Source organism: Syngnathus typhle, linkage group LG9 (assembly GCF_033458585.1).
Source record: "Syngnathus typhle isolate RoL2023-S1 ecotype Sweden linkage group LG9, RoL_Styp_1.0, whole genome shotgun sequence".
NCBI lineage: Eukaryota > Metazoa > Chordata > Actinopteri > Syngnathiformes > Syngnathidae > Syngnathus > Syngnathus typhle.
Genome location: NC_083746.1, coordinates 13,887,305 through 13,914,396, shown reverse-complemented (window position 1 = coordinate 13,914,396; position 27,092 = coordinate 13,887,305). Strand labels below are relative to the sequence as shown.

Below are 27,092 nucleotides of genomic sequence, written 5' to 3'. Positions count from 1 at the left end.
CAGGAGTAAAATTTGTTGTGGCAATTCTTAGGCGAGATCCGAGGTGTTGGTCCGTTTACCTCGATCTGTGACGGGTTGATGTTGACGTTCATGTGGCTGAACGTCACGTCGCGTACGTCGAGCCAAATTGGCCACTCTCTTTAAAACGCTCGGCACTGTGTCCACCTTGCTTTTCCTTGGGCGAGTCATTTTAATGGAAGGATTCCAGGGGAAGGTTTGTGGGTGGCTTTAGCGCAAAACTGCATCTGAAAGCTCAGCGCGCGAATTACAAGAATGCTGTCGTCACAGCCCACGCTCTAAATTCGGGACTGATACAAATAGAGCGCGAGTGCGCCATGTCCGTACTACTGAGTACGTACACGCACTTGTGAGTGTGCACCGAGCTTTCTGACACGGCTTCCGGTAGTAAATGCGCAGGCGAGCGGTTCCTCGTCTACTGGGGAAACGCAGTCATTGCAGGCAAAATGACCAAAAAAAAAGTTTAATAATACAATTTGTTCAGGGTTGGCGGGCCGGATTAAACGGTCTCGTGGGCTTTCATTGTGGAAACGTTTATCAAGAACAAATCTGTAACTGCAACACAATGAGCGTTCCGTTTGGGCTTCAGACTTGGTAGACATGATCCCGTACCTGCTCGAAACTCGATCTTGTTATGGGTTACTAACTTCAGAGCCAGTGGATCATCATTGAAACGAAAATCAACCAGCCAACCTCGCACCGCCAGAACTCCAGAAAATGTGGCCGCGGTAAAACCAAAATAACATTATTCAAAAACGAAACAAAATTGAAATTAATGGCATCATACCTATATGTACTTTTCGAAAATAAAAAAAACTTTTTTGTTTCTTTAATTTACCGTTTTTTTCCATGTATAATGCACCCCCATGTATAATACGCACCCTAGAAATGGCATGTTGATGCTGGAAAAAAGCCTGTACCCATGTATAATAGGCACCCAAATTTTGACTCCTACTTAAGTCCGTAAACGTAAAATTATTTCAGAAAAAAGATCATCTTTGGGAACAACCGAATGTTATTCTGCCGGTCAGTATCACTGCGCATGCGCTAGCAAACTCAATAGCGAAGAAATGTTTCGGATTTGTGTAGGGTACATTGTGACAGCAAACGAGCAGGTGATCGAGCAAGCGTCTGATACGAGAGCATTGTGTTCGTATGGAGCGTGTTTGAAGTGAACAGCAGAGAAGAAAGCGCATCTGTAATGGTGGCCTCCGTATCATATCCGGATTTAAAAAAAAAAAAAAATTTCTTTTTTTGGGCCCATGTTTAATGATTGTCCAGATTTTAGGACAATAAATTAGTTAGATTTTGCGCATTATACATGGGAAAAACCGGTATTTGCATTTTATTAAACCTACAAGTGTGTCAGATCATTGCCGGACCCTGTATATACTGTATACACATACACAGAGTGTATATACAAGAAAATTAGAATATTGTGATAAAGTTCTTTATTTTCTCTAATCCAATTAAAAAGAATGTCATACATTCTGGATTAATTACAAATCAACTGAAATATTGCAAGTTTTTTATTATTTTAATATCGCTGATTATGGCATACAGCTTAAGAAAACTCCAATATCCCATCTCAAAATATTAGAATATCATGAAAAAGTATACTAGTAGGGTATTCAACCCCTCCGTGAGTCGTCACCTTATTGTGGTGGAGGGGTTTGCGTGCCCCTATGATCCTAGGAGCCATGTTGTCTAGGGCTTCATGCCCCTGGTCGGGTCACCCATGGCAAACGGGTCCTAGGTGAGGGGCCAGACAAAGCACGGCTCACATTAGCCCCTTATGATGAAAAAAAAATGGATCTCATTTTCCCTCGCCCGGACGCGGGTCACCGGGGCCCCCCTCTGGAGCCAGGGCTGGAGGCGGGGCTCGAAGCCGAGTGTCTGGTGGCCAAGCCTTCGCCCATGGGGCCCGGCCGGGCACAGCCCAAAAAGGAAACGTGGGTCCCCCTTCCCATGGGCTCACCACCTGTGGGAGGGGCCAAAGGGGTCGGGTGCAGTGCGAGGTGGGCGGCGGCTAAAGGCAGGGACCTTGGCGGTCTGATCCCCGGCTGCAGAAGCTGGCTCTTGGGACATGGAATGTCACATCTCTGGCTGGAAAGGAGCCCGAGCTGGTGTGCGAGGCAGAAAAGTTCCGACTAGATATAGTCGGACTTGCCTCCACGCACAGTTTGGGTTCCGGTACAAGCCCTCTCAAGAGGGGCTGGACTCTCTTCCACTCTGGAGTTGTCCACGGTGAGAGGCGTCGAGCAGGTGTGGGTATACTTATTGCCCCCCGGCTGAGCGCGTGCACATTGGGGTTCACCCCAGTGAACGAGAGGGTAGCCTCCCTCCGCCTTCGGGTGGGGGGACAGGTCCTGTTGTTTGTGTCTATGCACCAAACGGGAGCTCACAGTGCCCACCCTTCTTGGAGTCCCTGGAGGAAGTGCTGGAGAGCACTCCTTCTGGGGACTCCATCGTTCTACTGGGTGACTTCAATGCTCACATGGGCAATGACAGTGAGACCTGGAAGGGCGTGATTGGGAGGAACGGACCCCCCGATCTGAACCCGAGCGGTGTTCTATTATTGGACTTCTGTGCTCAACACGGATTTTCTATAATGAACACCATGTTCATACATAAGGGTGTCCATGTGTGCACTTGGCAACAGGACACCCTAGGCCGCAGTTTGATGATCGACTTTGTAGTCGTGTCATCGGATTTGCGGCCGCATGTTTTGGACACTCGGGCGAAGAGAGGGGCGGAGCTGTCAACTGATCACCACCTGGTGGTGGGTTGGCTCCGATGGTGGGGGAAGATGCCGGTCCGACCTGGCAGACCCAAACGTTCTGTGAGGGTCTGCTGGGATCGTCTGGCGGAATCCCCTGTCAGGAAGAGCTTCAACTCCCACCTCCGGCAGGGCGTTTCCCACGTCGCGGTGGAGCCGGGGGACATTGAGTCCGAGTGGACCTTGTTCCGCGCCTCCATTGTTGAGGCGGCCGACCGGAGCTGTGGCCGTAAGGTCATTGGTGCCTGTCGTGGCGGCAATCCCCGAACCCGCTGGTGGACACCGGCGGTAAGGGATGCCGTCAAGCTGAAGAAGGAGTCCTATCGAAGCGTTTTGGCCTGCGGGACTCCGGAGGCAGCTGACAGGTACCGGATGGCCAAGCGTAACGCGGCTTCGGCGGTTGCTGAGGCAAAAACCCGGGCGTGGGAGGAGTTTGGCGAGATCATGGAGAATGACTTCCGGACGGCTTCGAGGAAATTCTGGTCCACCATCCGGCGTCTCAGGAGGGGGAAGCAGTGCAACGTCAACACTGTTTACAGTGGAGATGGCGTGCTGCCGACCTCGACTCGGGATGTCGTGTGTCTGTGGGGAGAATACTTCGAAGACCTCCTCAATTCCACCTACACGCCTTCCATTGTGGAACCAGGGCCTGGGGACTCTGAGGCGGACTCTCCAATCTCTGGGGTCGAAGTCACTGAGGTAGTTAAAAAACTCCTCGGTGGCAAGGCCCCGGGGTGGATGAGATCCGCCCGGATTTCTTAAGGCCTCTGGATGTTGTGGGGCTGTCATGGCTGACACGTCTCTACAACATCGCGTGGACATCGGGGACAGTGCTTCTGGATTGGCAGACTGGGGTGGTGGTTCCCCTCTTTAAGAAGGGGGACCGGAAGGTGTGGGTTTCCTGAGCCTTGAAAAACACTCAGTTTAGTTCAATAAACTAAATCACAAGTATGGGCAAGACTGCTGATCTGACTGCTGTCCAGAGGACCATCATTGACACCCTCCATCAGTAGGGTAAGACACAAAAAGAAATTTCTCAAAGAGCAAGCTGTTCACAGAGTGCAGTTTCAAAGCACATCCACAAAAGCTCTGTTGGAAGGGGGAAATGTGGCAGGAAACGCTGCACAAACAAGAGAGATGACCGCAGCCTTAACAGCATTGTGAAGAAGAGTCGCTTCCAGAATTTGGGGGAGCTTCAAAGAGAGTGGACTGAAGTTGGAGTTTAGGTATCAAAAGCCACTGTTCACAGACGTGTCCGGGATATGGCCTACAATAGCCGTATTCCCATGGTCAAGCCACCTCTGAACTCAAGACAACGAAAGAAGCGTCTGACTTGGGCTATGGAAAAGAAGCACTGGAAAGTTGCAGTGGTCCAAAGTCCTCTTTTCAGATGAAAGCAAGTTTTGTATTTCATTTGGAAGTCAAGGCGCCAGAGTCTTAAGAAAGGCTGGAGAGGAGCAAAATCCAAGTTGCTTGAAATCCAGTGTGAAGTTCCCACAGTCAGCGATGGTTTGGGGAGCCATGTCAGCAGCTTGGTCCACTGTGTTTCATCAAAGCCATAGTAAATGCAGATTTTAGAGCACTACATGCTTCCGTCTGCTGAAAAGCTCTATGGTGATGATGATTTCATTTTCCAGCATGTTCTGGCACCTGCCCACAGTGCCAAAACCACCAGTAAATGGTGTACTGACCATGGCATTACTGCCCTCAATTAGCCTTCCAATTCCCCTGACCTGAACCCCATTAGAGAATTTGTAGGGTATTGTGAAGAAGAAGCTGAAAGACACCAGACCCAACAATGCAAATGAGCTAAAGGCCGTTATTGAAGAATTCTGAGCATCCATAACACCTCAGCAATGCCACAGGCTGATTGCCTCCATGCCACGCCGCATTGGTTGCACTAATCCGTGCAAAGGAATTCCCAACCAAGTACTGAGTGCATTAACGGACATTTTCAAATGTTTGATTTTGTTTTGCTGTTTTAAATTTTTTTTTTTACTTGGTCTGAGGAAATATTCAAATATTGTGAGATAGGATATTTGAGTTTTCTCAAGCTGTATGCCATAAATCAGCAATATTGAAATAATATAAGGCTTGCAATATTTCAGTTGATTTGTAATGAATCCAGAATGTATGACATTTTTGGTTTTTTAATTGCATTAAAGAAAATATAAAGAACTTCATCACAATATTCTAGTTTTCTGAGACAGTCCTGAATGTGTGTTTGTGTGTGTGTGTGTGTGTGTGTGTGTGTGTGTGCGTGTGTGCGTGTGTGTGTGTGTGTGTGTGTGTGTGTGTGTGTGTGTGTGTGTGTGTGTGTGTGTGTGTGTGTGTGTGCACGTGAAAGGGGAGCCGACAACTACGCGGCTCCTGGGCTGATGCTATGGCTAGTGTCCAAAAAGACGAGGAAATTTGCTCCCCTTTGGGTTTCAAGTCATTTTTTTACTTACTTATATGAGAAAAAATATAGGAATTTGATAAAGTTCAGTGTTCAAATAAGCACTTTGTATACTACAATACTCTTGTAATTTCCTAAATAAAGAGTTTGCAGTACCTTGTTAATTTTGCGTATGAATTGTTATAAATCAGGATATTGTTCTATATCGATCGTAGAGCACCATATCGTGATGTATCGTGAATGAATCACAGCAGGCTTTAAGATATCTGCAAATATCGTATCGTGATTCTTTGTATCGATATATCGTATTGTGACAAAACCCGCGATTTACACCCCTAGTAAATAGTGAAGACCTCAACGGTGGACCAGGCAGAGGATGATGGTTGACCTAAGGGGAGGCGTCACAACGGCTGAGAAGGCGGATGAAGGCTGCAGCAGAAAAGGGTCACCAGTCGTCTTGGTCTCCTTGCCACTGGATTCTGACCCCGATCTGTCAAGGTCAGTGTGGTGACTGTCGGTGCACCAGTCTCCCCACTTTAAACAAAGTCACGCACAGGCGTCTTTTTCAGGGAATCCACCTTACATCCCGGATTAAAGTCCTGTGGTGACCAGTAAATGGCACATCAGGCAGTGGATGTTAGATGACCGTTGGGCTCTTGGACCGAGGCAGAAAGAGCTCTGTGGTAGCTGGATCCATGACTGAGCAGCCCTTTTTAAGATCCACTCTGCTCACCCCTGACGGAGAAAGGTGCCCTAAACATAGCCTGCCTCAAACCTCCCGACTGGATTACCGCTTTCAGAGGGATCACCAATATGCGGTCAAAAACACAGAACTCCAACATGAATTTTGGAGCATGGAATGTGCCCACACTAATGGACAGTGTAACCAGTGATAGGCCGGAAAGGAGAACCGCCATCATTGCCAGGGAACTGAGAAGATGCTGGATTGATATAGCTGCTCTTTCAGAAACCCAACGGGCAGAGGAAGGTCATCTGAAGGAGGAAAAGGGTGGATACACTTTCTTCTGGAAAGGAAAGGCCACAGATGAGCCTAGGATCCATGGGGTTAGTTTTGCCCTGAAGAACCAACTGATTGTCAGCTCTCTGAACTCCCTGTGGGAATCAGTGAGCGCCTGATGACCCTCCGTCTGGTGCTGACCAACAACCAGGCGGCAACAGTTCTTAGTGCTTATGCACCTACCCTCGTTTCTGATGAGGAAGAAAAAGAGGCCTTCTATGCCTGTCTGGATGAGGTATTGTCAAAAATCCCCAAGAAGGACAAAATTATTATATTGGGAGATGTCAATGCCAGAGTGGGCCGAGACCACCACCTCTGGAAGGGCACCATTGGAAAGGAAGGCATTGAAAACATCAACTCCAACAGGGTTTTGCTTCTTAGCAAAGGTGCTCAATACGACCTTTCCATCACCAATACCATCTTTCGCCAGAAAAACAAACTCAAGGGTTCATGGAGACACCCTCGTTCTAAACAATGGCATCTTATTGACTGTCATTGTCTAAGCCAGGGATCAGCGCGACGTGAGCGTCACAAAAGTCATGATGGATTCAGAGGCCTGCTGGACAGATCACCACCTGATACGATCCACGATGTCCATCAGACTCAAGAGGAAGAGGAGATTGCAAAAGAAACTGAGCCGGCAGAGACTAAACCTTGAGACCCTGAACGAAACTGCCGCCCTGCAGCTGTTTCAGGCCTCTCTTGGAGAAACCCTTAATCAAGAATACCCTGAGGAGATTGAAGAACACTGGAGCCTGCTGAAGTCTTCCATCCTCGATACCTGCAGTGCCACTCTCGGGTACAAGTCCAGAAAGCATCAGGACTGGTTTGATGAGAACGACACAGAGATAGAACAGCTCATCTCCAAGAAAAGGGAAACCTTTTGTGTCTGGCAAAATGACATCACCTGCAAAGGAATAAGATCCTGAGAATAATATAATAATAATAAGAATAAGGAATAAGGCTGACGTCTAGAGCCGGGTGAGACAGACTAAAAAATCCTGGTGGACACAAAGGGCACTGGAAATCCAGAGATTGGCCGACTCTGGTGACACCAGAGGCTTTTTCAGCGCTATTAAGGCTGTCTACAGCCCAAACCATCGCGGCCAAAACCCCCTACACTCTAAAGACGGACAAGAGCTGTTGAAGGACAATGAGTCCATAAACAACCGGTGGAGAGAGCACTTTCAGGAACTCCTCAACCGTGACAGCACAACTCAGTCAGATTTCCTCAGTCAAATCCCTCAGGGAAGACATGGGTGAACCTCCCACAGTAGCTGAGGTCCAGAGATGGGGACTCGAGTCACTGTGACTTGGACTCGAGTCGACTCGAGTCGCTGTTTTGATGACTTGTGACTTGACTTAACAAAAAATGAAAAAACTTGAGACTCGACTTGGACTTGAAAGTTAAAGACTCGGGACTTGACTTGACTTGAGACACGATGACTTGAATTTGTTTTCAGTTTGAATATAAAATTAATAATACATTTTAAAAAATATCGATAACATGGTAGGAGCGCAGGCTGAGAATGGCGTTGTCATGATTGGATCACTACCCTGTCAATCAATCAGTCGTGCCCTTTCTACCTACCGAACGTGTTTATTGGAGAATCACGCCCCTTTATATCAAACAAGCACAAACATGTCAGCGGGAGTGGTACCGCGAGTCATCACCTTCGGCTATCGCAATTACTTTTATGACGGCAAAAGACGGACAGCACAGTGCGAGATATGCAACAAAAACATTTCGGACAGCCAGACGACAACTTCAAACTTTGTCCGTCATTTGAAGAGCCATTCTGCCAAGTAAGTGCTTTTCATTTATCTAAATAGATGTGTATATATAGCTTTAATGCAATGAATATGATGATGAAACTGAATTAAGTTAACATGATTTAATATGGAGCAAGTTAATAAATAAAAACTACAGTTAACTTGACTTGGACTTGACTTGACCTATTTAAGGACTTGACTTGGACTTGACTTGACCTATTTAAGGACTTGAATTGCCCAAGAAAAAAATGACCTGGGACTTACTTGAGACTTGAAGGTTAAGACTTGAGACTTACTTGAGACTTGCACATGTGTGACTTGGTCCCATCTCTGCTGAGGTCCAAGATGCCATCAGTAGCCTGAAGAACAACAAGGCCTCAGGGCCAGATGGGATCCCAGTTGAGGTCCTAAAGGAAGGTGGACCAGAGCTCCAGCGCCACCTCCATTCCCTCTTTCTGACGGTCTGGGAAAAATAAGTATTCCCCCGGAGCACAGGGACACTCTGATAGTGACAATTTTCAAGAAAGGGGACAAAGCAAATTGTGGAAACTGTAGGGGCATCTCCCTCCTTTCAATAGTTGGCAAAGTACTTGCTCGTGTTCTTGCCAATAACCTACTGCCACTGTCTGAGGAAGTTCTCCCAGAATCGCAGTGCGATTTCCGTCCATCTAGAGGCACTGCAGACATGATTTTTACAGCACGCCAATTCCAAGAGAAATGCCGTGAGCGTAAACAGCCTTTGTTCATGGCTTTCATAGACCTGACAAAGGCCTTTGACACAGTGGATCGCCAGGCCCTATGGAGCATCCTTCTGAGGAATGGTTGCCCAGATAAATACGTCAGAATACTGCGATTATTACATGACGGAATGACAGCCACAGTGCTCAACAACAGCTCCTTGACTGAGCCTTTCACTGTACATAGAGACAGGGGTCAAACAGGGATGCATCATTGCATCCACCCTGTTCTCTGTCTTCATTGCCGCCATACTCCAACTCATTGACGAAGAACTACCACAGGGAATCCCAATTTGGTACAGAACTGATGGCAGCCTCTTCAACCTTAACAGGTTCAAAGCCAAAACCAAGATCAGAACCACCACGATTGTGGAGCTCCAGTATGCAGACGATAATGCCATTGCAGCACACTCTGCAGAAGACCTCCAGGGCATCCTGAACTCCTTTGCTAAGGCATACAGGGCCCTGGGTCTGACAGTGAACATCAAGAAGACCCAGGTGCTACATCAACCCCCACCCGACCAGCCATCTACTCCGCCCATGTTAAATGTGGACAACACTGCACTTGAATATGTTGACCACTTCCCCTACCTCAGCAGCCTTCTCTCCTCCAAAACGGACATTGACTCTGAGGTCAACCATCGCCTGAGCTGTGCCAGTGGAGCGTATGCCAGAGACCTTCGGGTTGACACCAAGCTCCTGGTTTACAAAGCTGTGGTTCTCCCCACCTTACTTTATGGGGCAGAATCATGGACAACCTACAGCAGGCACCTAAGAGCTCTTGAACAACACCACCAGAGGACCTTGAGGAAAATACTCAGGATCAAATGGGAGGACAGATGCACAAACATCAGCGTTCTGGAGGAAGCCAGGATACCGAGCATCACCACCACCACAGTCAGATTCGTCCCGAGTGCCCGCCAATGATGATGACATATGTAGTATATATACACTGTATTGGCCCGAATATGAGACGATGTTTTTTGCATTGAAATAAGACTGGAAAAGTGAGGGTCAAGGGCGGTGACGCACTGGGTAGCACGCCCGCCTCACAGTTAGGGGGGTGCAGGTTCGATTCCACCTCCGGCCCTCCCTGTGTGGAGTTTGCATGTTGTCCCCGGGCCTGTGTGGGTTTTCTCTGGGCACTCCGGTTTCCTCCAACATCCCAAAAACATGCTTGGTAGGCCAATTGAGCACTCCAAATTGTCCCTAGGTGTCAGTGCGAGTGCAAATGGTTGTTTGTCTCTGTGTGCCCTGCGATTGGCTGCCAACCGGTTTAGGGTGTCCCCCGCCTACTGTCCGATGATGGCTGGGATAGGCTCCAGCACACCCGCCACCCCCGTAGGGACTAAGCGGTACAGAAAATGGATGGATGGAAGTGAGGGTCATCTTACATTCGGGGTCCAGACATTATACCCATTCACAACCCTAGATGGCGCCAGATATCAGAATGCTGAACTTAACTCCCCAGGCCAAAGCCTGTCACAAAGAAGAAAAATAAAAATAGCTGTTGGAAAGGTTCCTATGTTGATGTTAAAATGTTGGAAAGTTACGTCACCGCGCCTTGAGTCTCGCTTGAGTTACCTCAGTTTATTGCGATTGTTGGAGCTTGTGCGCAGGTTGCTGATATCGACCGAGTATGTTGCTCGTATGCGTCTTTGACACAAAATGAGTATATATGTACATTTCATTGTTACTCCTGTCTACTGTTGTGTCATTTGTCTGGTCGCGGTTTGTTTTGTGTGTGCGCCGTTTGATTGATAGCTTCGGCGCGCTCCTTTAAGTTTGCCTCGCATTGTACGAGTAGCCGTTACGCAGCGGCAAGGCGACTAACGGTCACCAGCAAATGTATTTTGTTGTCTCGATGACTTATGTTTCGTGTGTTGCCGAGAGTATTTCATTTATGGTTATTTAGTATAGCGGGACCGTTATGCGCAGTTAGTTATGTGATGTGTGCCGTCTACTAGTGTTGTGTGACGACAAAAATTTACGTGCTGTTGCAGAACCACACAAACACACACACACGTATAATACCGTTTTTTCCATGTATAATGCGCAAAATTTGACTAATTTATTGTCTTAAAATCCGGGGTGCGCATTATACATGGGTAAAAACTTTTAAATTTTTAAAATTTTTATTTCTTTATTTTTGAAGAAAATCATGGTACAACAATTTTTGAAGGAAATCTTGTCACGGATGGAGTGTGGAAAGGAGCAGGGCGACCAAGTGCAGCTTGGACCAGGGTTCATTGGAGGAACTCAAAACACAGACTTGGTAAACTAACATAACTCCCTAACAAAACCAACAACAGGACTGACCGACAAAGACGTGGAACAAAGACAGGGTGAACTTACCAAAGACAGGAACAGAAACCTGTGTTATTGTCAAATATTGTTTGTTTTTTAATCTCCATCCTGGACTGGACGTCATACGGAGGCAGTATAACTGTGCATGCGCACTATGGATCCGATGCGAATAGTCCTCTTCTCTTCTTGACTGACAATGAATGTGAAAGTCAAAGTCAACACACATAAAGAAACCAAAATTTTGTTCCCTCTATCCCACGGTGACGAGAGACAGTACACGATAGACATACAAGTAGACGACACAAAATAAAAACAAGAAGGCACAAACAATAAATAATAAATAAATAAAATGAGTGATGAACAAATAATAAACAAATTACCCAATAAATAAGACGAGCAAAACTAAGACAGTTGTGCATACAGCAGACAGTAAGCATGGCACAAAGTACAGGACGCTACGCAGAAAGGGGGGGCGAGTTAAGGATCCTAACAGCCTGGAGTATGAAGCTGTTGGAGAGTCTGGTGGTGCGAAGCGCAGGCTCCTGTACCTCTTCCCAGAGGGCAGAAGATCAAACAAAGAGTGAGCGGGGTGACTCACATCACTCACAATCGTGGTCGCCTTGCGGGTGAGAGGGGAGGTTTGAATGTCCTTCAAGGAGGGGAGCGAAGCACCGATAATCTTACCAGCCGTGCTCACTATGCGCTGCAGGGCCATCAAGTTGTAGTCAGTGCAGCCACCACCCCAAACAGCAATACAGCTGGAGAGGACGCTCTCTATGGTGCCGTGGTAAAATGTAGTCATGACGGCCGGAGGAGCGCTCGCCTGAGTTTACGCAGGAAGTACAGGCGGCGCTGGGCTTTCTTCGCCAGTGATGCGGTGTTGGTGGACCAGGAGAGATCCTCACTGATGTGCACCCCCAGGAACCTGGCGCTGCTCACTCTCTCCACCACAGCACCGTCGATGGTCAGCGGCAGGTGTTGGGTGTGACCCTTCCGGAAGTCAACAACAATCTCCTTGGTCTTGTCGACGTTCAGCAGGAGGTTGTTGTCCCTGCACCACGTGGTCAGAAGGTCAACCTCCAGCCTGTATTGAGTCTCGTCTCCCTTGGTGATGAGACCCACCAGAGTCGTGTCGTCAGCAAACTTCACTATGCGGTTCTCGCTGTAGGTTGCAGTGCAGTCATGCATCAGGAGGGTGAAGAGCAGCGGACTGAGCACGCAGCCCCCGTGCTCAGCGTGATGCTGGCGGAGATTTTGGCGCCAACACGTACCACCTGTGGCCTCTGACAGAGGAAGTCCAGTAGCCAGTTGCAGAGGTAGGTACTGAGAGCCCAGCTTGTTAAGTTTGCTGATGAGGCGTTGTGGCACAATGGTGTTGAAGGCAGAACTGAAGTCCCACAATCTCACATACGAGTCCCTTCTCTCCAGGTGGGTGAGGGCCGAGTGGAGGGCAGAGCAGATGGCATCCTCAGAGGACCGTTTGGCTCGGTACGCAAAGTGGAAGGGGTCAATGGTGGGGGGGAGAACGGATCGGATGTGCTCCATGACAAGCCGCTCAAAGCACTTCATGATGATGGGCGTAAGTGCCACGGGGCGGTAGTCATTGAAGCAGGACGGAGCAGGTTTCTTCGGCACAGGTACGATGGTGGCAGCTTTGAAACACGACGGGACGATGGCCTGCTGCAGGGAAATGTTAAAGATGTCCGTGAAGAAACCCATCAGCTCACCAGCGCAGTCCTTCAGCGCTCGACCCGGGATGTTGTCAGGGCCCGCCGCCTTACGGATGTTGATAGTGGCAAGCGCCCTCCTCACGCTGTCGGCGGAGAGGCACAGGGGCAGCTCGTGTGAAGGGGGAGTGGCCTTCAGTGGGCAAGTGCTGTTCTGAGCGTCGAAGCGAGCAAAGAAGCGGTTAAGGTCATTGAGCAGACGGACGTCGCCTTCACAGCTCTGCTTGTAATCCGTGATGGTCTGAATGCCCTGCCAAAGGCTCCGTGCGTCCCTGCTGTCCTTGAAGTGGGCGGTAATTTTGCACGAGAACGCCCTCTTTGCTTCTTTGATGCCCCGGGACAGGTCGGCCCTCGCAGTCCTCAAGCCAGCCTCATCCCCCGCTCTAAAGGCTTTGTCCCAGGCCCTCAGCAGCCCGAAGACAGCCCCTGTCAGCCATGGCTTCCGGTTAGCCCGAGTGACGATGGATTTTGAGAGAGCCACATCATCAATGCACTTCCTGATGTAGGAGGAAACAGAGTCAGTATACTCCTCAATGTCTGTCAGATGGTCGCAAGTGGCAGCCCTCCTAAACATGTCCTAGTCAGTAGAGCCAAAGCAGTCACGAAGCGCATCAGAGGCACCCTCAGGCCACACCCGAACCCGCTTGCGAACCGGTCTGGATGTTCTCACCATTTGTCTGTATGCGGGCAAAAGCATAACAGTGATATGGTCCGAAAGTCCAAGATGGGGGAGGGGGGCGGCTTTGAAAGCTCCCTTATGCGAAGAGTAGACCATGTCCAGGAAGCTGTCGCCACGCGTAGGAAAATCAACATGCTGGTGAAGCCTCGGAAAAACAGACTTCAGGTTAGCATGATTAAAATCCCCAACGAAGATGGTGGTATATTTTAATACAATCAGCAAATAACAAAATGCGTATTACAGGTAATATTTTATTTCACAACACTTTGCCTTGTTCATTTCGTCTCTGCTGTTCACTTCAAACACGTTCCATACGAACGCAATGCTCTCGTATCAGACGCTTGCTCGATCACCTGCTCGTTTGCTGTCACAATGTACCCTACACAAATCCGAAACATTTGTTGCGGCTCCAGTCACGACGAGGGGCAAGTTTTGGTTTCCAAGGGTGTTTTTATTCCTCTTCAACTTTTCTCCTATACAGAGCCGCCTTTTTCACATGTCCGCACGTCACTTTCCTCTCTTCATTTTAACCTAACTGATCGCGGTAGTGCCTTTACGGGCAGTCGAAGAAATCAACGCCAACAAAAAAATACATCCACCCTAGTTAAGACCATACCAAAGACTATAAAAATGGGACCCATTGCCTCCCTGCTTGGCACTCAGCATTAAGGGTTGGAATTGGGGGGTTAGATCACCAAATGATTCCCGAGCGCGGCGCCGCTGCTGCTCACTGCTCCCCTCTCCCCCAGGGGATGGATCAAAATCACACGGGGATGGGTCAAATGCAGAGGACAAATTTCACCAAACCCAGATGCGTGTGTGACGATCATTGGGACTTAAAAATGATGCGTATTATACATGGGTACAGACTTTATTCCAGCATTGACATGCCATTTTTAGGGTGCGTATTATACATGGGGGCGCATTATACATGGAAAAAAAACAGTATTTATATTTTCAGTATTTACACAATCTTCTGTATGTTGTTTATACTATTAATGTATTATCTACATGTTTGAAACTAATTTTTAATCTTCTAATACAACATATGCACTTAAATGGCTTCATATACATTTATTGACGCACAAGAAAATGATAGATGAGAGGGTGACCCTACTTCGCGGATTTCACTTATCGTGGGGTGGTTTTGGAACAAAATATTCACGATAAACAAGGGATTACTGTATTATTTAACTGGTTCTTTTATCACAAACAAGATATTCAGGTTGAATTACCTGACATGTTTCGGCTTGTACTTCCTTCCGCCTTCATCAGAGTGACATTCTGTTAAATAATTGACAAGTGAAAACAAAATGAACATAGTACAACTATAAGGATTACTGTATATTACTGTACTCTAAAACCACCTGTGATAGGTGAAAATCCACGAAGTAGTCACCCGCTCATTTTTAACATACCGTATTTTTCGGACTATAAGTCGCGTTTTTTTCGGAGTTTGAGTGGGGGGGCGACTTATACTGAGGAGCGACTTATATGTGAATATTTCACAAATTTTCAAAATTCAAAAAAAAAAAAGGTGGAACCGCGATGTAGCAAGGGATTACTGTAATTCTGTAATTTGAATTTCAAGTGACGTCAGCGGCGCGGCGGTTGTTTACATAAAGGACAAAGATTCAATCACGGGATGACGAAAGGCCCCACGTACTACCGGCATCATGAGCGGCTTTGTTTGTAAGTGACACGAAGATTTGAAGGATTTTGTCAGGCTTCGGATGAGGAAATGGAGCAGGGTGACCATGTGCAGCTTGGACCAGGGTTTATTGGAACAAACTCAAAACACAAACTTGGTAGACTGACATAAATAATAGGAATGACCTGGAAAGACTTGAAACAGAAAGACATGGTGACGTTACCGTGACAGCAGCGATTGCATGCAACAATCGACAAGCAATGATCCGACAGTGAACGAGGGGCAGACAGGACTTAAATACAAAACACGAAATACGAGGCAGGTGAACGCGGTTACATTGATTGAGGGAACACAGGAGGGGAGGGGCGACGCGAACAGAAACCATGGCAACCTAGCAAAACTGGGGACAAGACATGACAGAAGCACACATGATCCACAGACATGAGCACTGTCAAGTGACATGGTGGTACGAGATGGTGTAAAATTAGGTAGTGAATTTGGCCCAGGCACATTGGCTATCCCAAAAAATGTAGTAGTTCAAAATTTCACCAGGAGATGGTGTTAAAGCTTGACATAGGGGTGACCTGATGGAAATGAACAAATCTAACAAATTAAATAGTTAGCAATTGGGAGGACACAACCTGTTTAAACACGTAGATACGCACAATTTTGGAATATGAATCTGCTATGCCATAATTTTAAGATGCAACAGCTTGAGCAATATCAATATATGTGTTTAGGTTGGAAGAACCCATTATTGTGTTAAGTACTATTATGTGTTGAGATTGATCTTTATTAGACAAGATATATGTGATTCATGTTGCAATGTTTTGTCCAACCTGTATTTAACATTGGTGTTCCATCCATACCTGAAGGCATTAAGTTGAGAGGAGACTTAAGGGCTGATACTAGAAGTAAAGAGCGAGCAAAACAGGAAACACCTGTTTCCGGTGATTGCTGCTTGAAGCAAGGTTGCCAAGACAACCAGTGGTTTCTAGCCGGCCTGGACAGGCATCAGCTAAGGAACATTCTCGAAACTTCTAGAAACTTCCAGGGAGGCCACGTGACGTACCTGATGATGTCATTCCAATGAGGTAATACCAGAAGCCTATAAATAGGTTGCCCGGACACAGAGCGGGCGCGCTTCTTCCTAGTCAGGGCGATGGCCGTGACGCTGCCCGGAGTAAAAGAACGAAGATGGATTTTGCATTCTTTTTGAGATTGAACCAAAATCTACTAAGATGAATTTCCAGAGTCTTCGAATTGGACTTTGTCAAATTTTAAACTTCGAGGAAAGCAGAGGAGAGAGCCGATCCTGGCGGAAAGGGGAAGTTGCCACTTTTACTTTCTCCCCATGGCCAGACCTTTCCTCTTTTTTAAACATAATTCGGATTTTGGAACAAAGGAGAGCCGATCACTCGACTTGTTCAACCAAATAGGATTTTAGACCTTTAGTCTCCTCTCTTGTTCTGTCTGGGTGAGTCTTGATATTTTGTTTTTTTCGACTTGCAATTCTTTTTCTTGCTTATTCATTAAATCTCTTCTTGAGCCTTAATTCGGTATCGATTATTTCGTATTAACTATGTCGAGCATGGTTTTATATGCGGTAATTACAACTTTAAAATGTCTTTATTTCCCTATCATAGTCATTCTTTAAATCCGTTCAATTCTTTTTAAAGTGAAGACAGCTTTAATCCTTAACATCAGGAATTGTCAGATCTGGTTCGAAGTAGTTATCTTGAGCTCAGCTAGGGCGAGGACGCTCTAGTGAATTAACGAATCCTTGAGGTCTTAACAAAGGCATCTAAAATATATCCGTAACGTAATACCAGCATCAAACAACAGGAGGGAGCCATCATTACGGCGCGGTCATACCGGCGACTTGTCTCGAATTGAGTTACTCGGCTTGCGCGTCGGATGACTTGAAAGGGGTTGGCGTCGTATAGAAATTACATTGATTCTGGTAGAATTAATTTAACTCGGGTGGTCAGCTACGGACGAGTCCCTCCGCCCCGGCTTATTGAACCCGTTACTAGGGAGCCGGAGGCACTTCGATAAAAAGTGCCCGTTTGACAGCACACAGACGGACAAAACGACAACATGGACGTGACCGGGGACGAATCATGACAGAACCCCCCCCACAAGGGACGGCTCCCGACGTCCCAAAATCCCCAAAACTGTTCAAGAAGGGGCGGGAGGGAACGGGGAGGAATCCGCACTGCACACGCCTCCGAAGACCGACTGGGTGACGGCCGCTGGATCCACGCCGCCTGGACTGGTGGCGGCCGCAGCATCCGCGCCGTCGGGACTGGGTCGGGGGTCGGCCGCTGGATTCACGCCGCCTGGATTGGTGGCGGCCGTAGCTTCCGCGCCATCGGGACAGCGTCGGGAGTCGGCCGCTGGATCCACGCCGCCTGGATTGGTGGCGGCCGTAGCATCCGCGCCGACGGGACAGGGTCGGGGGTCGGCCGCTGGATCCACGCCGCCTGGATTGGTGGCGGCCGTATCATCCGCGCCGACGGGACAGGGTCGGGGGTCGGCCGCTGGATCCACGCCGCCTGGAATAGTGGCGGCCGTAGCATCCGCGCCAACGGGACAGGGTCGGGGGTCGGCCGGTGGATCCACGCCGCCTGGATTGGTGGCGGCCGTAGCATCCGCGCCGTCGGGACAGGGTCGGGAGTCGGCCGCTGGATCCACGCCGCCTGGATTGGTGGCGGCCGTAGCATCCGCGCCGACGGGACAGGGTCGGGGGTCGGCCGCTGGATCCACGCCGCCTAGATTGGTGGCGGCCGTAGCATCCGCGCCGACGGGACAGGGTCGGGGGTCGGCCGCTGGATCATGCGTAGCCGAAGGCGGCTTGGCATGGTTTCTTGGCGTGGCTTGGTTTCTTGGCGTGGCTTGGTTTCTTGGCGTGGCTTGGTTTCTTGGCGTGGCTTGGTTTCTTGGCGTGGCTTGGTTGCTTGGCGTGGCTTGGTTGCTTGGCGTGGCTTGGTTGCTTGGCGTGGCTTGGTTGCTTGGCGTGGCTTGGTCGCTTGGCGTGGCTTTGGTTTCGCTTGGCGTGGCTTTGGTTTCGCTTGGCGTGGATCTGGTTTCGCTTGGCTTGGCTTTGGCTTCGCTTGGCTTGGCTTTGGCTTTGGCTTTGGCTTTGGCTTTGGCTTTGGCTTCGCTTGGCTTCTTGGCTTTGGCTTCACTTGGCTTTGGCTTCGCTTGGCTTTGGCTTCGCTTGGCTTTGGCTTCTTGGCTTTGGCTTCTTGGCTTTTACTTCTTGGCTTTGACTTCTTGGCTTTGACTTCTTGGCTTTGACTTCTTGGCTTTGACTTCTTGGCTTTGGCTTCTTGGCTTTGGCTTCTTGGCTTGGCATGGACAACGGAAGCTGGTGGTGGAGGGGGGTCCAAGCGCTGGTCGCTGTGTTGGTCGGATCATTCTGTCAAGCTTCGGATGAGGAAATGGAGCAGGGCGACCATGTGCAGCTTTGACCAGGGTTTATTGGAACAAACTCAAAACACGAACTTGGTAGACTGACATAAATAATAGGACTGACCTGGCAAGACTTGAAACAGAAAAACATGGTGACGTTACCGTGACAGCAGCGATTGCATGCAACAATCGACAAGCAATGATCCGACAGTGTACGAGGGGCAGACAGGCCTTAAATACAAAACACGAAATACGAGGCAGGTGAACGCGGTTACATTGATTGAGGGAACACAGGAGGGGAGGGGCGACGCGAACAGAAACCATGGCAACCTAGCAAAACTGGGGACAAGACATGACAGAAGCACACATGATCCACGGACATGAGCACACAGACGGACAAAACAATGACAACATGGACGTGACCGGGGACGAATCATGACAGATTTAATGATTTGGAGTGACGCAGAAGGTTTGAAAAACTATTATGGCTTTTACGCACGCCCGGTCGTACACTACGGATCTCTCTTTCACCTCCGTGGATGGAAGTCGGCGGCCGGCGCTCGGCCGGGTGGCTGTCCGGGGATGGTGGATGGGGCTCGGACATGGCTTTTACGCACGCCCGGTCCTGCTCTACGGAGCTCTCTTTTACCTCGGTGGATGGAAGTCGGGGTCCAGCGCTCGGCCGGGTGGCTGTCCGGGGAATGTGGATGGGGCTCGGACATGGCTTTTACGCACGCCCGGTCCTATTCTATGGAGCTCTCTTCCACCTCCGTGGCTGGAAGTGCCACCTCCGGGGATGGAAGTCCACGCCGCCACACGCCTGGAAGTCCACGCCGGTGCTTGGGGTCGTGTGGCGGTGAACTATTTATGTTATAGGTATTTGATATATTTTATTTCGTGTAGCAACTTGTATATGTTTTTATCGTTACATTTCAGTAGTTGTCGGCTCGTTGAACTCTTGTTTTGTTAAATAAAGAGCCGTTTACCAAACCCACGTCTTTCCTTGTACTTTTAACGCTACAATATTGTTATATACTAGATCTGTGGAATAACGACGAGGCTGACGTCAGCCTCGCACGCGTTGACAAAGGATGAGGAATTTGATTGATGGATTTAATGATTTGGAGTGAAACATATGGTTTGATAATATTATTGCTTATATAATAGTTATTTAATATATAATTTGTATATCGTTATATGGGCCTGTGCACTAATTTGAAGTGTCAGCGGCGCGCACCCAGCCGGCATTGTTGACATGCCATGACATGACAGTAGACTTCAGGCGAGACCCTTCACCACTTTTACCCCTCACTATCCGCAGTAATACTACCGTTTTTTTCCGTGTATAATGCGCAAAATTTAACTAATTTATTGTCCTAAAATCTGGGGTGCGCATTATACATGGGTACAAATATTTTTAATTTTTTCTTTTTTTTAAAAACTTTTTTTTTTTTTTAAAGAAAGTCATGGTACAACAAAACCAACAACAGGACTGACAAAGACGTGGAACAAAAAGACAGGGCGAGGGGCAGACAGGACTTAAATACAAAACACGTTACATTGATTGAGGTGACACAGGAAGAGAGGGGCGACGCGAACAGAAACTATGGCAACCTAGACACATAGCAAAACTGGAGACGAGACATGACAAATCTCCCTCGAAATAAAACTTGAAATCACCTTTCTTCTTGTTGTCAATCGCATTCAGCCATCCTGCCCAACACACTTAGTCAGTAAAATTCATAATTGACGACACATCGTTTGATGCGATGGTGCAATCTTGATAGTGTGTAATTGTCAAATATTGTTTGTTTTTTAATCTCCATCGCGGACCAGACGTCATACGGAGGCAGTATGACTGCGCATGCGCACTATGGATCCGATGCGCAGAACGGATGCACAAGACACGTCAGCTATATAAAGAGCGAGAGTTGTTTTCTTCCTATTAGTTCAATTCACAGTTTAATTAGCAGTTTCAATCAGCAAATAACAAAATGCGTATTATAGGTAATATTTTATTTCACAACACTTTGCCTTGTTCCTTTCGTCTCTGCTGTTCACTTCAAACACGCTCCATACGACCGCAATGCTCTCGTATCAGACGCTTGCTCGATCACCTGCTCGTTTGCTGTCTGTCACAATGTACCCTACACAAATCCGAAACATTTGTTGCGGCTCCGAGTCACGACGGGGGGCAAGTTTTGGTTTCCAAGGGTGTTTTTATTCCTCTTCAACGTCTCTCCCATACAGAGCCGCCTTTTTCACGTCCGCACGCCTTTTTCACGTGTCCGCAACTGATCGCGGTGGTGCCTTTACGGGCAGTCGGAGAAATCAACGCCAACAAAAAAAATTACATCCACCCTAGTTAAGACCATACCAAAGACTATAAAAATGGGACCCATTGCCTCCCTGCATGTGTGACGATCATTGGGACTTAAAAAAACACTTCCTTAAAGTAAGCCTTAAGAACTTTACAGGTTAAGATTAGTCGCAAACAGGTGGTGCATCAATGTCCTTGAGCATCCTGCATTGTTTGAAAATGAGAATGGTCGCTAGTTTCAATCCCTGCTATGTGTACAAATCATATTCAAAATGCATTTTTTTACAACAAACTTGAGAGCCTCCCCTTCATTTTCATTGGGAACCTTGTTGTTGGTCTCCTTTTTTGCTAGTGCGTCATAGTCTGGAGTAAAATTTGATGTGGCAATTCTTAGGCAAGATCCGAGGTGTTGGTCCGTTTACCTCGATCTGTGACGGGTTGATGTTGACGTTCATGTGGCTGAACGTCACGTCGCGTACGTCGAGCCAAATTGGCCACTCTTTTTTAAACACTCGGCACTGTGTCCACCTTGCTTTTCCTTGGGCGACTCATTTTAATAGAAGGATTCCAGGGGAAGGTTTGTGGGTGGCTTTAGCGTAAAACAGTACCTAAAATTACAGGAATGCTGTCGTCACAGCCCACGCTCTAAATTCGGGACTGATACAAATAGAGCGCGAGTGCGCCATGTCCGTACTACTGAGTACGTACACGCACTTGTGAGTGTGCACCGAGCTTTCTGACACGGCTTCCGGTAGTAAATGCGCAGGCGAGCGGTTCCTCGTCTACTGGAGAAACGCAGTCATTGCATCAAAATGACCCCAAAAAAAGTTTAATAATACAATTTATTCAGGGTTGGCGGGCCGGATTAAACGGTCCCGTGGGCCGGATGTGGCCCGCGGGCCGTAGTTTGCCCACCCTTGGTGTACACTGTTTTTGCCATTATTCACGTCCTGAGTGTTGTTAGTCACCTAAATGTTGAACAGAGGGTGTGTTTTTACCGAAGTCAAATTCCTTGTTTGGCACCCTCAAACATGGCGAATAAAAACTCTTGAATCTTGAATAAAGGACGATTGACGGATTTAATGAATTGGAGTGACACAGATGGTTTTATAAACTTTATTTTAAACTAAATTTATGTAATAGTTACTTGAATAACTCTGAATGTTACGTCAGGCCCGTTCTCAGCTCTTCGTTTGTGTTTATGTCACGTTAGCATACCTATCGTTTAGCCTGTTGTTGCTCGTTCATGTCTGTTCTGGGTGTTGGATTTTGTCAAATAAATATCCCCCAAAATGCGACTTATACTCTGGAGCGACTTGTATATGTTTTTTTTCACGTTATTGTGCATTTTATGGCTAATGCGACGTATATTCCGGAGCGATTTTTAGTCCGAAAAATACGGTACATACATTTTTTTGTATCAATAAATGTATATTAAATCATATGTGCATATGTTATCATTAGAACATTAAATAATAGTTTCAAACATGTAAATACTATATTAAAAGTATAAATGACATACAGAAAATAATGTATAAACAATAGAAATACGATACGTGTGTGCGTGTACGTGTGTGTATATGTGTGTGTGTGGGTTGGTAGGTTGTTTAGTGTGGTTACACCCATTCCACTCTTTCTATGTTAAAACTATTTGGGGTCAGTTCTTTCTTGCATGACAGACATTTGTTTCAATTATTTGAAATGCATAAAACATCTTACAGATTTTGTCTCTATTTTTGTGTTTTCCAGGCCCAGGAACAAAACAAATTGAGAAAGGTTTTGCCGTAGTGCTTGTTCTTATTTTAATACCATTCATAGCATACATCCCGCTGTTTCAGAGGAGGAGAATCAAGGAGTGGTTTCAACCTTCTTACAAGATCCCAGATATTGTGAGTAGTAATAAATTATAAATAAACAATTACCGTAATTTCCGCCCTAAAAGGCGCACCTAAAAACCAAAATTTTTATCAAAAGTCGACAGTGCGCCTTATAGTCCGGTGCGCCTTATATTCGGATCAATTGATGAACTTGTTGATCCATACTGGTTGTACACAGTGCTCTGCCAAAATGTTTTAGTACGTTTTAGTACGACTTGTAAATTACAAGGTCGCATCGCTTCCCAACATTACGGTAACTGTAGTCAGGGGGCGTCACCGAATAGCTGTTGTACCCGCGAGGCTATTTCATGTCAAAATAGGCTGCTCCGTTAATGTTTCGAGTAAACCTACGGATCGATATGGAAGGAATACATAGGTAAGTAGTACCAATGCGTTAGATCGAACTTTAGTCAGTTCTGATGATTTTTCGGAGATCGTTTGAGAAACGCTATTGTTTACACTTTGCTGAGGCTCATGGGAGATTGCGAGCTGAGGCTCATGGGAAATTGTGGATGGCTAATGCTATAACGATAGCTGCTATACGCGCGAGGCTATTTCATGTCAAAATAGGCTGCTCTGTTAATGTTTCGAGTAAATCTACGGATCGATATGGAAGGGAAACATAGGTAAGTAGTACCAATGCGTTAGATCGAACTATAGTCAGTTCTGATCATTTTATAGGAGATCGTTTGAGAAACGCGATTGTTTACACTTTCCTGAGGCTCATGTGAGATTGTGTATGGCAAATGCTATAACGATAGCTGCTATACGCGCGAGGCTATTTCATGTCAAAATAGGCTGCTCTATTAATGTTTCGAGTAAATCTACGGATCGATATGGAAGGGATACATAGGTAAGTAGTACCAATGCGTTAGATCGAACTTTAGTCAGTTCTGATCATTTTATAGGAGATCGTTTGAGAAACGCGATTGTTTACACTTTGCTGAGGCTCATGGGAGATTACGAGCTGAGGCTCATGGGAAATTCCGAATGGCTAATGCTATAACGATAGCTGCTATACGCGCGAGGCTATTTCATGTCAAAATAGGCTGCTCTGTTATTGTTTCGAGTAAATCTACGGATTGATATGGAAGGGAAACATAGGTAAGTAGTACCAATGAGTTAGATTGAACTTTAGTCAGTTCTGATCATTTTATAGGAGATCGTTTGAGAAACGCGATTGTTTACACTTTGCTGAGGCTCATGGGAGATTGCGAGCTGGGGCTCATAGGAAATTGCAGATGGCTAATGCTATAATGATAGCTGCTATACGCGCGAGGCTATTTCATGTCAAAATAGGCTGCTCTGTTAATGTTTCGAGAAAATGTACGGATCGATAAGGAAGGGAAACATAGGTAAGTAGTACCAATGCGTTAGATCGAACTTTCGTCAGTTCTGTTCATTTTATAGGAGATCGTTTCAGAAACGCGATTGTTTACACTTTGCTGAGGCTCATGGGAGTTTGCGAGCTGAGGCTCATAGGAAATTGCGGATGGCGAATGCTATAACGATAGCTGCTATACGCGCGAGGCTATTTCATGTCAAAATAGGCTGCTCTGTTAATGTTTCGAGTAAATCAACGGATCGATATGGAAGGGAAACATAGGTAAGTCGTACCAATGCGTTAGATCGAACTTTAGTCAGTTCCAATCATTTTATAGGAGATCGTTTGAGAAACGCGATTGTTTACAGAGGGCTCGTTGGTTATTGGCTCGTGGGTGCATACCGCAACCCTAGTCAACCTCAGTTTGTTGCAGTAAAGCTTCTATTTTATGCACCTTATAGTCCGGTGCGCCTTATATATGGACAAAGTTTTAAAATTGGCCGTTCATTGAAGGTGCGCCTTATAACCCGGTGCGCCTAATAGGGCGCAAAATACGGTAAATAAATACAGTTGTATGAAAAGGTCCGGGCACCCTTGATAATTTTTAAGATTTCGCTTTACAAATCATTGGTTGTTCGTATCAGCAATTTCAGTTAAATATATCATATAGCAGACAACCACAGTGGTATTTGAGAAGGGAAATGAAGTCTATAGTATTTACAGAAAGTGCGCAATCATTATTTAAACAAAAGTAGGCATACATTTGGGCACCCTCGTTGTTTTATTGACTTGAATACCTTTATGACTAATTATTGGAACTGATCTACATACACAGGTGAAGCCAATCATGAGAAATGGTATTTATGGTAGCCAGTTCCAAGTTAGGGTTAGGGAACATGGGAGCCTCAAAACAACTGACAAATGACCTGAAAACAAAGATTGTTCAACGTCATGCTTTAGGGCAGGGGTCGGAAACCTATGGCTCGCGAGACAGATGTGGCTCTTTTGATGATTGCATATGGCTCGCAGATAAAACAAAATATTCTCACTTGTTTTAATCCATCCATCGATTTTTCACTGCGCATGTCCTGTTCAGGGCTGCAGGAGCAATTGTCCATTATTTTAATTGGATGATACTGGCCTACGTTTGCCGTTGCTGGGTAAAACAGGTAAACGCCCCCTTTTGAATCAGTCTGAGACGGCGTCTGCTCGGTCATTAGCTCAAAGCTAACCCTTTGACGAAGAAGATGGCGAAAAGAAAAAAAGACGAGTATCGTACATTTCAGGACGAGTGGACCGAAGAATTCGCCTTTGTGGAGAGAGCGGGTTCTGCGGTGTGTCTAATTTGCAATGACAAAATTACATCGTTGAAACGGTCGAATGTAAAGCGGCACTTCGACACGCCCCACGCTACCTTTGCATCAAAATACCCGGCGGGAGACAGCAGAAAGAAAGTGTGCCAAGAGCTTCTGAGCAGGGTGCAAGCTAGCCAGCAGCAACTCCGCGTATGGACCCGGCAAGGTGACTATAATTCGGCTAGCTTTGCTGGTTCTTTAGCAATAGTGAGGAACGGAAAACCATTCACTGATGGCGAGTATGCTAAAACGTTCATGCTGGATGTAGCCAATGAACCTTTTGATGATCTTCCGAACAAAGACAATAATCAAACGGATACAAGACATGCCTCTGTCGGCAAGAACTGTTCTGTAATGGTGAGTGTTATTGTCAGGTTTATTTCGATGACTGGATAACTATTAAGAGAAGAGCAACAGCAAACAAACCACAAGTGAGACAGAATATTAAGTATTTTCTCGCGAGGAGTGCAGTACAGATAGCTTACAACAATCTCTACACACACTAAATATCTGTAGGCACTCCGGCTCTTTTTATTTGGATTTGCCCTACCCACAATTTGTGAGACAAGCCCCTCAGGAAAGGAGGGGGAAAGCATGTGGGCTTTGCCTCGTAAGGAAAAATCACTAGGTGTTTACATACTAATAAAAACATCTGGGAAGAGGAGTTTGAGTGGACTGGATACAGAAAAAAAAACCTTTGACCTCTAGTTAAAACATAGCAAGGGAAGTTTTACGACATTGTGTAGGATGCAACAAGCTAAGTTATTTATTACTGGTTATATACATTCCAACCTAATCCTACGATCAAGATAGTTAGGAAATCCTGACTTTAATGGTCACTTGGAGGTTCATCTTGGGTGCAAGACAGCAATGAGGCATGTTGTCTAACAAAGTGGTCTTTGTTAGAAAGGAACTGTCCTTCTGTGGTACATCATAAAAACCGCAAGGCCAAACAGCAAGCATATATTGCAGTAAAATTGCGGTAAAGCATTGATTAGAGAACGCATGATAACATATTAGAGATGCACCGATCCGATATCTGGATCGGATATCGGCCCCGATATCAACAAAATAGATGGATCGGGTATCGGAAAATGCAGCCGATCTGTGAGCCAATACTTTCCTTAATCTATTGGGACGCGGGCTACGTCATACGTCAGCAGCACGTGTGCCGCATGCCACGAGAGTTTTCTAAACAAACGCAAACATGGAGCGAACGTTCGCTTCTCTTCCCCGGGTTGCTAAGCGGACGTCAAACCCTGCGCGTTCGCTTCTCTTCGGGTTGCTAATGGGACGTCAAAGGCTGCGCGTTCGCTTCTCTCCCGAATGGGGGGGGGGGAGGCTAATCGGATGTCAAACGCTGCGTGTTCGCTTCTCTTCCGGGGGGGTGTTAATGGGACGTCAAACGCTTTGTGTGGCGGGCTCCATCTAGTGTGGAAACTGAGAAGCTGAGCTCAAGCTTCTTGTGCGGGCCATATTCAATTATGTTTTCAGAATTTGCTGCGGGCCAATAAAAACTGGACCGTTAGTTTGGACACCCCTAATTTAGAGCAAAGAACTGTGTAGTCTGCCTGATGCCATTGCCTTTGATCTTTTCTGTTCCACATGTAGAGTTATGTAGCTTGTTAAGTCAACCATAATATCGGATCGGTATCGGGTATCGACCGATACGCAAAGCCACGGCATCGGTATCGGTATCGAAACTGAAAAAG

The 27,092-nt window shown here is 46.8% G+C and overlaps 1 protein-coding gene across 9 annotated transcripts in view; it reads left to right on the top strand.

Annotated features, from left to right (window-relative positions):
• ifngr2 (interferon gamma receptor 2) overlaps nt 1–27,092 on the top strand; it is a 149,637-nt gene that overhangs the window by 103,756 nt on the left and 18,789 nt on the right. For 8 of the 9 annotated variants that reach the window (XR_009715716.1, XM_061286754.1, XM_061286757.1 and 5 more), the window contains one exon: nt 22,574–22,713. The exons of the other annotated variant lie outside the window; for it this stretch is intronic. Coding sequence is in view for 7 of the 8 variants with exons in the window: in XM_061286754.1 (XP_061142738.1) it covers nt 22,574–22,713 (140 nt within the window). In the remaining variant the exon portion in view is untranslated. The remainder of the gene's footprint in view (nt 1–22,573; nt 22,714–27,092) is intronic. 9 annotated transcript variants of the gene reach the window in all.